We start from the raw sequence: 13,502 nt of genomic DNA, 5'->3' as shown, positions 1-13,502 counted from the left end.
TATTATTTCATTCCTTCCTATCTTTTTTATTATTGATTTTAATTACTGTATGTCTGACAGCTGAAACAATAAATAAATAAATCATCTAAGTTCCATTGAGCTGAGTAAATATTTGTTATTTAGCACCATGATTCCCCAAGGGGCGATCATCCATTTTACGAATGACTTTTATGTTAATTAGCCACTGATCTATCATTTCCTCTAAGTACCATGCTTGTACTTTCACAAAAAAATTAAAAATATATATATGCTGTGATCTCGAATCCTGGAAAACCTGTAGTCATCCCTCCTACTCATTTTGGTACTTTGTCTCCAAATCTTTCACTGTAATGATGAAACCTTCAGGAGGAGCTAGCATAGTATAATGGTGTGTAACTATTATGAGCTGCTTTCATTTAAACTTGCAGGAGAAAAGGCTGCCAATCACAGTTTAGTGTCTTTTATTCCAAAAGATGATGTACTACCTCATCGTGCAGTTCAGTGAAAGTTGCTGAATGTATTAGAGCCAATTTGCATAAAGTAATGGCCACAGACTACTCCGAAAAGCTAAGAACAAGTCAAACAATCATGATCAGACTAGGATGAAAAATAGCCTTGTTCACCAGTATAAAAATGCCCCCCATTAGTGAACCATATAGCTAAAATCATGGCCCTATTTGCAAATCAAGCCAGATTAAAACTTGTAAAGACACATGTAAAGGTATCATGCAAGGTATGGGAGATTGCACTCATTTGTGTATGCTGCAGGCAATGCTTGTGGTAATATCATGGAACTCTACAGTAAAAACAAGCATTGCCAATGCCAATACATCTGGCTTTATAATATTGTTGTATGGTAATGTAAAGCATTACTAATTAATACCATGAGAATAGGTATGTATTTTTGTGGAACGAAAAAGCTGTAAAATAATATTGGTGTAGGTTAAAAGGTCAGGTGACAGCTGCAGAAGGTGCACCACAGTCAACCCCATCAGCGCACGTCTGTGTGTGGACCGCCCCAAGTTTCCAGGAACCCTGCCCATCCAACCACCCACAGGTATTCTGTCGCCGAACTCCAAGTCCTGGACCACCGGGCACCCCAACAACTGCTGCCTCTCTTCTCCTTTCTCAAAGGCATGGCAGCTCACCTCTCACTGCTGTCTCTTCACCTACAACTCAGGACTTTCACAGATACCTGCCCCAGTCCCACTTTGCCAACAGCAACTCCCCCAGAACCTCTCCCATGCCTCCTGCGTAACGCTTGCACTCTCTCTGCAAACACACCACCAAATTCTAGGCCACAGTTACCACCCTTGCCCCTGACGAGATTATCAGTTTCCAGTTTCTAATTGCCACTTTCAAGTCCACCCTAAACAAGTACCACCAGCGACCCAAAGACGCAAAAAAAAAAAAAAAAAAGACACCCTAAAAACCACATTGAAGCATGCACCAAACACACCAAGGAACCCTTCAGCAATATGAGACTGGATGTAGGATACTGCTTTGCCAGCTAAATGGTGTATTTTTAAATGGATAATGTTGCGTGATGGAACCATGCATGCCATTACCATGCAACTCTGTACCACCACTATGCCTTTTCCACGCATGTCTGTACAACAAAAATGTGAGTTTTTTTATAGGTAAGTATAAAACCTTTATATTATGGATATATATGTATGTACATATATGAAAAGGGTTTCTACTTACTGGTTAGATACTTATATTATTGTATGCATGGTAACAATAATTAACAGGTATTTATAATCCCTTTCTTATATATATATATAAAAAATCATGAAAATCATGTATAGAAATATTTTAGAAATACCCAAAACCCCATACCTACCCAAAACACTTGTAATACCCTTGCCAATAAAAATCCTGCACCCACCCTAAACCCTAAAAATGCTCTTGCCCTAACATATATATGCAGGACTACTTTTACCAACATTGGCTGTGAACTCACTAGAGACCCACTACAGGGGAGTATTTAATGGATGATCATGTACCTGCAATTAATTTGATGGTCTGCCTTGCATTTGGCCTGTGAGCAAGGACGGTGATATCCGAAATGTGTTAGGCCTAAAGAGAAGTAATTCTGTGTTTGTTATCGGCTTTGCTGCATTTCAAAATAAAAAGAATAGAACCTGTTGGGAGTGTGCCTTCGTTTGGGTATATATATCTATATATATAGATATATAGATATATATATATCTATATATATATAGATATATATATATATATATCTATATATATATGTAATACGCTTACCTGCAAACTACGTACTCATGTCATGGTAATGGCATGCATTGTTGCGCCATTTGGAGTGATCCTGATGCATTGTGGATGCCTTTTTTAACTTTGCACCTGATTACCATCAGATCCCAGTAGATGGCAATAGCATTTCCTAATTGCACTTTTTGCGACCATTCACAATTAGGAAATGCTATGTACATGCATTTAGGAAATCGCAAATAGGAAATCCCTATTTGTGATTTCCTATTTTGCAAATAGCAAATTGCAATTTCTACAGGGTAAAAATTGCATTTTGCAACGCTGCATGGTTCTCTTGTACATTAGGAAAGGCAGTTTTGCATTTCATAATGGCCCAAAATTGCGATTCGGTCCATTAAGAAATGCAAATCCCGTGTGTACATATGAGCCTATATGTGTGGCTCATGATATTCATTGCCTCCTATTTATTAAGGCATTTCGCTAAATAATCAAAGCTTTCGCCCTATAGTTTTCAGTGGAGAACGCACAGTTTTAGTCCCAATTATGCCAATAATAAGCTCAGAATATTGCCACAAGAGCATGACCTGAAATGTGGGTTTGACTGCCAACCAGATAAAAAACACAGATAAATGTTGCTCACTTTGAAAATCGTCTGCGTTTTGTTTCATGGTTTGTAGGGTGCCCCACCCGGCTTCAGGACACAGCTACTGACAGAAGCAAGGCAATACCAATAATTCTTTTTGGCAACAGTTCTTACCCTTTCGACTTATGAGGACCCCCTCTGAATGACTGCTAGAAACCAGTGACCCCCTTCTTAGCAGTTCTATGACTTGGACATCAAAATAATATCCACAAATACACAAGCAAGTATAGAGCCAACAGATATAAAAAAATATGAAATATTTTAATTCACAAATAAATAATATGCAAAAAATATTTTTTTATTTTAATGGGAAGATTGGAACTTTTTAAAATGTGGTTTTATTTCTGAAAGATGAAGTAACATACAAGACATTAGCACATCACTTTGTCTTTTTCCCTCCTTGTGAATGCTCTCTTTTTGTCAATGCATACCAGTGCCGGTTCATTTGAACCACTAGTTGTTCATATTAGATTGTCATTGCTGTACTTTCACTGCCCCACCAATCAAGATAATGATACCAACTTATTTCTTTAGCTTCCATTTTGATTCCTTCACAGTTATAGAGCATTTTAAAACTTTCATTTTTCAATGTTGCCTTTTTAAGTATAAGCACTGTATAATCTCCTAATATTATTTACTTTTCTAAAGTCTCAGACTCCCTGTGTAGGCATTATGGCCCCCAGGAGTCCACAGACCACAAATTAAGAACCACTGCTTTATGGTACTGATGTATTTACAATACTAATGGATTTTGGTGACTGTATTTTCACACAAGGCTCTAGTAATGAGGTATGGCATAGACAGAGGCTCCAGGGGTCCTTGGTACAAAGCCATTCAGCAATGTTTGTGGATCCTTGAACGTGGTAAAACTGAGGCAGTGACCCATCTGGCTGGGATGGGCATCACCAGGACCGAGATGCTCTACCTGTAAAATCAGGCCAGGCATGGTATAGCATTTGTTGAGGGAGATTAAATCCATTTGGTAAATCCACCCTTTGGTCTTTTTGTTGCCAGTGCAAATTAGGGACACCCTATTTTCTGCACCGTGGTCACTGGGGAAAGCAGGGGTGAAAGTGTAACTAAAACAAAGTGCCATAACGCAGCCAGTACTTTCCGCATCACAGCACTTTTTAGGTCAAGCGTAAGCATACAGCCTCTTGTATTCTAATAGTATACTTACTTCTGTGAGCTTAAAGCAATTTCATTTGTTCGTTTCAGTTTCATTTAAAAATCCTTGCATGCTAGTAGTCAGTCATGCCTCTTTGTCCCTACTTTTTTCTTTGGGAGTAGGGATTAACTACTGTATAATTACTCTTTGTCGTGTTTATCTGTTCTTTGGGGGACATTTTTTTTTCTTGGTTTCCTGCTCCTGTGAATCAATATGCTTACAATGCTGAACTCCGATCCACTGTACACGCACCCTACTGTTTCGCTCATAGTGCTTAAATCGCACTCCCCCACATTGTATTCTTGCTTGTCCCACCACCCATTCACCCTCCTCCCGCTGTCGCTTGTTAACTCCTGTACCACTATTGCCGCTTGCCTCATACCCCCTTGTTTTCTTTTGCCTCGCTGCTTCACGCTCATGGCGGAATATTGTTTCTTCCTTGTTTTCGGGCATCTTGCTGGTTCTTTGAGATGTCTGCAGGGTCTTTTTTACTTTTTTGCAGTTTTATGTAGCACGAACTTCACACAAAGGTATTGGAGTACTTTATTTTTTTTCAATTGTATATAGCGCAAACTTGATACAAAGGTATTACATCGTCTTCACGTGAGCACCAGTTACATTACACAAGATCACATTCATTTTTGGTAGCAAGGAGAGATTAAGTGATTTGCCCAGAATCACAGGATGTTCAGCTGGTGGTGAGAATTGAACCGTATTCCCCAGTTCCAAAGTAAGCAGCTCTGGCCCTTATGCCAGATCCTTGCCCCTTGAGTTCTTTGGTGCGTATTAGGGCAGTCTGGGAATAGCTTGTTTTTTTATATGACGCTTGGTAATACAGATTCTGCCATTTCATAGCACTGCAAAGCAGGTGCCAGTCTTTAAAAAATCACTATAATTAATTTGCATCGACCTTGTAGAGAAGAAAAGGTAAAAAAGCTATGTCAGCATTGTAATCTGTGACAGTCTCGTTCTCTCAAGACTTCTGCAGTGGGTTCATTAATCAAATGTCTTGAGTAGAGCATAACACTAGGCGATATCACGTGCTCTTGATAACCTCCGAAGTGTCACCAACGGAGCACATAGGTTAGTTCCAGGCAAGAAGATGGTGAAAGATGTTGTCTCCAAAATGGTGGAAAAGGATTTGTGACTCCTGACCCAAACACTTCACGGCCTCAAGCTTGATAGCAAAAAACATCAAGCTTTTGGATGTAAATTGGGCTCCTTCAAACAGAGTTCAATAAGCGCAAACTTCATACAAAGGTATTAAATCGCTTTACATGAGCACCAGTGAAATGACACAAGAACACATTCATTTTTGGTAGCAAGGGGAGATTAAGTGATTTGCCCAGAATCACAGGATGTTGAGCCGGCACTGAGGCTGGAATCATGTTCCCAAGCTCCAAACTCAGCAGCTCTGTCCCTTACTCTCCCCTAGGGTCTTTGTCTCATGCGTGTTGGGGCAGTCTAGGAATAACTTGTTATTTTTTTTATATAGAGCTTGATAATACAGGTTCTGCCATTTCACTTGCTGCAAAGCTGGTGTCATTCTTAACAAAATCGGTATAATTCATTTGCATCAACCCTGCAGAGATGAAGAGGTAAAAAAGAAATGTCAGGATTGTAATCTGTGATATTCTCGTTCTGTCAAGACCTCTGCAGTGGGTGCATTAACCAACTGACTTGAGTAAAGTTTAACACCAGGTGATAGCACATGCTCTTGATACTCTCGGAGAGTCACCAACTAATCACATAGATTGGTTCTAGGCAAGAAGATGGCGGAAGGAATTGACTTCAAAATGGTGGAAAGAAGTCGTTACTCCAGACCCAAGTGCTTCACGGCCTCAAGCTTGATAGCAAAAAACATCTAGCCTTTGGATGTGAATTGGGCCTCTTCAAATAGAGTTCAGTTAGTGGAGGCAACCATTTTCCTAACCCTGTAGTGCAAAGAAGCTAACACAAGGGTGCCACAGTGAGAGAAGCAGCGTATCATATGGCACAAAAGTGGAGCAAATTCCATCAAATCCTCCTCTCAGAATCCACTGGTGTCATGGCTTTGATGACAGTCCTCTCACATCTACTGCGACCTTGCAGATGCCACTTCCGGAAGCGCTGTCTAAAACAGCACTTGAATGGCACTTCTTCCTGTTTGAGAGGCACCACCTTGAATACCCCTTATAGTCGCTGTCACAGGTGCAGAGCACTTCCCTATCACCCTCTTGACTCCTGTGTATAAGGATCCAGGTATCGTCTGTTACAGTCCAGTAATGTTTAACCTGCTCTCCTCTCTTCCAGCCCCAGGCTTCATGTAACCACTCCCCTAAGTTCCCATGCATCATTTGATGTAAACTCTATGCATTATTTCTGATTGGTGTGGTTATCAAGTACATGGAAAATCAATATCAAGAAAATATCTTTCTTACCCTATCAAGAGGCCCTTTTCTCACTCCTGCTTCTACTGGTGGTCCTCTCAGTGCTTCACCACGCCTCCCTGTGTCTAAAGGAGTATATGTTTGTTTGTTTATATAGGTGCACACCCCAAGGACTAAATCTCAAAGTCTATCCTGGACAGTAACAGTAAAGACTCCATGGGCAGGAGATGTTTTAAATAGGAGAACTGTTGTTTCACAAACTGTGGCCACCAGGACCAGCCACTGCTTGCACTTATGTAACCTAAATGTGTTGTTGTGACGGAAGTCTTTTTTTGTATAAGACAACAAACAGGCAGGATCCATGCCAGGCTTGCAGGATAAACCACTGTCTAAATAATTTCCATATTAATTATTTTTACGTAATTTATCTTATGTGGGTATCAAGAAACTTTGACTTTGTTCTGGACTTACCTTGCATTCCAAAAAAACATACATTTGAATCCTTTTCATAGCCTGAAAAAATGCAATGAACCATACCTGTAGGAGCCTCACTGTGCACCAATAGTCTAGACGAACAAAAACATTCTATTGTTCACACCCAGGCTTCCAGGTCTACTCTGAGTGGTCCAGATGGCAAGGCCAAGACTTCGAATTTTAAGTAGCCATCCCAATAAAGATAATTCTGACTTCAAAACCATCAGCCTGTGCACAAATGTATGCACCGAAAAGGCACCATCAAGGCCGAGGATATTCAGGTACACTTATCTGTTCTACAGAGTCAAGTCCTGCGCAGAGGGCTGTCAAAATACTATTAACTCAAGGCAGTGCTTTAAATGAATACAGAGTATCAGCCCTTCTGTATTTCCATTTAAAACACAGACCCAAGGTCATGGATGTCGCACCTCTGGAACCTGTCCTGTCGGTCCATCTACCACTGAAGCTCTATTTCACCAATCTGCACACATTTGAAGCCTCCTGTTCAGTTAAGCTGACTCTTCTGTTATTCTCTTTGTATACAATCAATGTTTTTAAAAGTTAGGCTGGTATTGCCAATGTAGAGGGATAGATAATTCTTTCAAAATTTTAACACTCAGAAATATATGGCTGACCTCTTTTCTTTGCTCCTAACTCTTTTGACCACCTCATTCTCCAGGTTAAATGCCACAAAGGTGCCTCTTTGTGGCTTGTTTGGTGCTATAAAAGTTTAGGTAAACACACTAGAATAGGTTGCATCTCTAGTGTATCACACCTAGTCTGTGGGAAAGAGGCAAAAACATTCCCAAAATGGCAGCCTTGTTGTGTCCTCTCTCCTGCAGTGACAGGCCCCGGAGGGCTGCTGTGGTACCTGGCAATAATCCACAACACTCCAAACCAAAATACACAGGTAAAAGACATTGACATTTACAACGCCAATAGCTCTAACTCTCACAAATGTGAGACCTATTGCATTGTAAATGCTTGCTATTGTTGGTGGCAGGACAGGAGGAGTGAGGGGGTGGCGTGCAATATGAAGGAAGGGTGTGTGATGGTGGGCAGCACAGACAAAGGAGGGTGGAGGAAAAAACATTTTATAACAGAACCAGTGTGGAGGGAGTGGTGGCATCTTGCAACACGGACTATGGATCATGGGAGGAAGGTGCTGCGAGCAAGATGATGACACTGGAGGAGCACTAAAAGATCCATGCCCCACAGAAGGGACAAACTCACGAAAAGGAAGTAAAGCTGGCATGCACTGATCAAAGAGAAGCAAGGATATGAGAGTGACGATGCAGCCAACCAATGATAAGCAAAGGGTGGGTTCTAAAGGACACTGTAAGCTAACAAAATGTCTCGCAGGCGATAACGCATGTACTGATTCAGATGAGACCTTATGAAATTGTGTACCAAAATTAGTTGGATTGCCTGTAAATCCCATATATTTTTAGACCATTTCCTGGAAAAATATGAGCTACAAAGTGCACCTTTTGAAACATTCTGTAAAATGTATCAGAGGAAAACTCTCCCCCCACCCCACGAGTCCCTTAAGGAGGTCAGAACATGTGCCACTCTGCTTGTTCTGGCGAGTTCAGGACATGTTTACACCCCACCTGTTTGAAAGTTTATCAACCACTACTGCGTGCGCCACGGTTAACCAATGCAGTCACTGAATGCAGGTAGTGTGCATCCAGCGCTCTTCAAACTGAGGGAACAAATCTTGGCCTTGTCTGCCTACAGGTCTCGTATTTTTTTTATGGACCTTCCTCTTTAAGGCTGTTTAATCACTGTATCCACAAGCTCAATGCAAAGGCCCCTCAGTTCTGCTCTGTTTACCCAGATACGAGTCAGCTGTGTTAATGTGCAGGTAGTAGATACATGTTTTTTTCAGCTATGGACACGAGAGCGTGAGATTTCGCCACTACGTTTTTTTTTTTTTTAGGAAAAAAAGAAGCCATTAAAAAGAAGGCACATGAACCCCGCGACTTGCCACCAGGTCTGAATTCAACGTTTACACACACTTGATTAAATATGGCCTTGGCCTGCGAAGAACAACGCATTCTACTCTAAATAAAAAGAGCACATAAGATGCGTTACTGAGCAATGTGTTTAGCGTCACTTTAAGTTTGGACTTGATTCATTGGAACAGATGCAGAGTTCTCATTGAGCAGGTTATATAACTCAGTAAGCATTGATGTTTCTATATAAACTTTCCCACAGTAAACATGTTTATAAAAGGAAAATATGAGTTGACGTGCCTGGCGTTCCCTCCCTTTTACAGACTGTAGAGAGTTAAAATACCAGGCACTGTAAGCGCGTTTGAAAGTCTGGCCTGTGGAGGTCTAGACCAGTTAAGTGTGGAATCTGGGAAGGAGACAGGAGATGTTTGTGAAATACTGTCCTCAGGAATGTGAACGTTGTCTCTCTTAGCTCCATTCTCCACAAGAAACGAAATATTCGAAATGAATTTAAAACAGGGTCTTTAAAATTCAAGAACACCGCGCGAAAGAAAAGGTCAAATGAAAACATTTACTGACTCCTGCTTTCAGTTAAATAAAAAGAGCTTTACACATGCAAAAAGAAACGTTTCACATGTAAGAAGATATTGCAGCAAGCACACTACGTTTCATACCTCAACACCTAAAGGCGGAGGCAAGACGCAAAATAAAATGGACACTGGTTGGCCCAGCAGTTCTTACCTGTTGCATGCAAGTGATGAGAAGAGCAGAGGCGAAGACACACTGCATGTTCCTGTGGAGCCAGCCCGACGTGTCACTGAGAGATAGTGAGCTCTCGGAGGCAACGGAAGGGAAAGACACAAAGCTCTCCTCTGTCTGTACTGCACTACCTTTCCTCCTTAGCGTGCAGCACACGCGCACACTCACACACGTACATTCATTCAAATCCCACATCCTTCTCTGTTTGCTATTTGTAGCCAGCTTCACGCTGAGGCTTTCAACTCAGTTCTCACGTTGCATTTTTGTGTTGACTTACGGTACATTTCAACTAATGCCGAACGCCTTATAGCGCTAAATGCAGAGTGGTGGGTGATTCACTTGGCCAACATTTTGTGAAACTTGAAAAAACCTCCATATTTCCGATTTGTTGGAGCTAGCGCGTACTAAGGTGCACTGGGCTGAACTGGACAAAACCTTATGTGTATTTGAGCTCTGGAAAATTCTGGAAACTGGCTGCTATTTTCGCACTCCAGCAAAAATATATGACTTCCAGATTTAAAAAAAAAAACAAAAAAACACAGATGACTTTTTCTTAAAAAAGGTTTTCCGCGCCTGCCACTTTACATCGCTATGGAAAAGTAACGATAATGCTGCAGCTTGCCAACAAGTGTGAACATTATGCTTTTTTATCAATATGTACCCTTTCCTCTACTCCACACTTCCTCTTGGACTACTAGAGCTGTGGCATAATGAGGCAGCTATGTATAAGATTAAGAATAGAATTGAGAGGACAAATGTAGATTATACCTATGAAGCTGCATGCTGCTTTTCAAGCCTTTGCCTTGGTCTTTCGAGTGGATGTGAATTAAGAAAAGAGACATTTCCATATGAAGGGGCATAATTACAAGGAGCTTGCGCCGCCATTCTGTCATTAATTTTTGACGCCCCAAATGCACTTTCAGTACTCCATATTTACAAAGTGATGCATTTAGGTCAATGCATCATATTTTGTAGGTCTGCTTAGGAATATACCTATGCCTGGACCGGCTGAGCCATGTAGATCTTAAAATATGCAAGGACGACGCTCCTTCATAAATCCTAATGTAAAACTGATGCAGTGATATTTACGAGTTAAGGAAAAAGTGATGCATCATTGGTGTTAGAACTGGGGTCTCTAGTTGGCAGTCAGTTTGCACTCTGTCCAAGCAGGGACCCTCACTCTAGTCAGGGTAAGGTAGTTACACTCCTAAAACAACCCTGCTCACCACCTTGGTAGCTTGGCACAAGCAGTCAGGCTTATGTCAAAGGCAATGTGTAGAGTATTTGTACCAAAACCCCCTTTAAACAGTGAAAACTCTACAAAATGGACACCACACCAGTTTAGAAAAATAGCCAGTATTTATCTAAATCAAACAAGACCAAAATGACAAAAATCCAACATACACAAGTCAAGTTTTGAATTTTTAAAGTAAAAAGAGTCTTACTCTATAGAAAAGAATGGGTGCGTTGATGTTACACAAAGTACCTGGTTTGCATCACAAATAAAGCGGGCGAGCGCGCATCGGAAAAGTCATTGATGCATCAATTCCGAACTCGTAAGTGAGACTGTGTGTTGTTTCTTCTTTGGTCGGGTAGGCGATGTGCCGTTTTTCTCTCCTGCAAGAGAGCGATATGTCCATTTCCAGACAGGCACATCAGGTCCGGGCAGGTTCACGTCAGTTTTGATGCACAGCAATGTTCCGTGCAAAATCCAGCCACACGAGGACGAGAATCTGCGCTGTGTGTGGTTTGTGTTGATTTCAGCAGCCACAAGCAGGTGTTGCATGGTTTCTCCAGCCGCGATGCAGGTGATGCATCAATTTTCCTAGCCGCTATGCAGGTGGTGCGTCGATTTTAGCTGCGATGCAGGTAGCGCCTTGTTTTTACAGGAGCATTGCAGGTGGTGTGTCAACAGTTTCCCTTCATGACTCCTGTGCGAGGATTTCGACCTTTGTTCCACCACCTTCACCTTTCAAGGGCCTAGGGATGGATAGGGCAGAGCTTGGCAGGGTAGGAGTCTCAGCAGAGAGTCCAGGTGCGGGCAGAGGAAATCTTTGATGGCCCTGAGACTTCAAAAACAGGAGGCAAGCTCAGTCCAAGTCCTTGGAGACACTTCACAAGCAGGAATATATCACAGAGTTCAGTCTTTGTCCTCTTTCAGGCAGAAGCAGCAAATGCAGGCCAACTCAGAAAAACACAGTCACAGGCAAAGGGGCAGTACTCTTCCTCCAGCTCTTCTCCTTGGCAGAGGTCCATCTTGGTTCCAAAAGTAATCTGAAAATTTGGGGTTACGGGTCCACTACTTATACCGCTTTCTGCCTTTGAAGTAGGCAAACTTTAAAGGGAAGTCTTTGTTGTTCACAAGATCCTGTCTTGCCAACGCCTGGCCACAGGAACACACCAGGGGTTTGGAGACTGCATTGTGTGAAGGCAGGCACAGCCCATTCAGGTGTAAGTGTTAGCTCCTCCCTCCACTCTAGCCCAGATGACCCAATAGGATATGCAGGCTACACCAAGCTCCCTTTGTGTCACTGTCTAGTGGAGATTCGTAATTAGCCCAACTGTCAGTCTGACCCAGACGTGGAATACATAAGCAGGCAGAGGCGTAGAATGGTTAAGCAAGAAAATGCCTACTTTCTAAAAGTGGCATTTTCAAACTGACAAACTAAAAACCAACTTTACCAGAAGATGTATTTTTAGATTGTGAATTCAGAGACCCCAAACTCCACATCCCCATCTGCTCTCAAAGGGAAACTGCATTTAGCAGATATGTAAAGGCAGTCCCCATGTTAACCTATGAGAGGGATAGGCCTTGCAATAGTGAAAACTGAATTTGGCTGTATTTCACTTTTAGGACATATAAGCAAAATCAATGCATGTCCCACTTTTAACATACACTGTATCCTGCCCAGGGGGCTACCTAGGTCCTACCTTAGGGGTGCCTTACATGTATTAAAAGGGAAGGTTTGGGCCTGGCAACTAGGCACACTTGTCAGGTCGAATTGGCAGTTTAAAACTACACATACAGACACTGCAGTGGCAGGTCTGAGCCATGTTTACAGGGCTACTCATGTGGGTAGCACATTCAGTGCTGCAGGTCTGCATTTGATTTACAGGCCCTGGGCACTTCTAGTGCACTTTACTAGGGACTTAATAGTAAATCAAATATGCCAATCACGGAAAAGCCAATTAAACATACAGTTTACACAGGGAACACTTGCACTTTAGCACTGGTCAGCTGTGGTAAAGTGCCCAGAGTACCAAAACCAGCAAAAAAAAAGTCCAGCACACAGTCAAAACACAGGAAGCAGAGGCCAAAAGAAAGGGGAGACCAGGTCTAACAATTGGCAAACTGTGTGTGGAGCCTGAAATGTGTCAAAAGTTCTGTATATTCGCAACCCAGGCGTAAGAATTGACACATTGGCTCTGGTACATAAAAAGAACACACATAAAGCCTTTTGGCAAGCTCAACTACACTATGGAGGCTCTGATACTTAAATTAGGAGTAGCGAGAAGACCACAACCACCCCCCACCACCATCTCTACCACCACCACATGGGCAGTGCAGGAGATGGGAGCATGTGTACTGCTAGAGAAGTACCGTATTGACCTTAGGGGGGAGGAGGAGGTCATCACCTACTACAGACTCAGGAGGGAGTCCATCATACAGCTTCTGAATCAGTTTTCACCAAGGCTGCAGGCAACATCTCAGAGATCTACAAACATTCCTTCGCAGGTCAAGCGGATGGCAGTCCTCCACATACTGGCATCTGGGTCATTCCGGAACACCACAACAGGAGCGACAGGATTCTCCCAGCCATCTTTATTGGCCTTTCTACCCACTGTCCTTTATGTAGTCATCCGCCTGACATCCCAGTACCTCATGTTCCCCAACATACAGCAACAGCAGCTGGACA

At 42.2% G+C, this 13,502-nt stretch overlaps 1 protein-coding gene across 1 annotated transcript in view; it reads right to left on the bottom strand.

Moving 5' to 3' along the window:
• CCN6 (cellular communication network factor 6) overlaps positions 1-9,770 on the bottom strand; it is a 286,585-nt gene extending 276,815 nt beyond the window's left edge. The window contains exon 1 of the mRNA XM_069236733.1: positions 9,568-9,770. Within this exon, the coding sequence (XP_069092834.1) occupies positions 9,568-9,615 (48 nt within the window). The 5' untranslated portion in view covers positions 9,616-9,770. The remainder of the gene's footprint in view (positions 1-9,567) is intronic.
• Positions 9,771-13,502: the final 3,732 nt, after the last annotated feature.

This window comes from Pleurodeles waltl, chromosome 5, assembly GCF_031143425.1.
Source record: "Pleurodeles waltl isolate 20211129_DDA chromosome 5, aPleWal1.hap1.20221129, whole genome shotgun sequence".
NCBI lineage: Eukaryota > Metazoa > Chordata > Amphibia > Caudata > Salamandridae > Pleurodeles > Pleurodeles waltl.
Note: the sequence above shows the minus strand (reverse complement) of the source record. Positions and strands in the feature narration are given on the sequence as shown.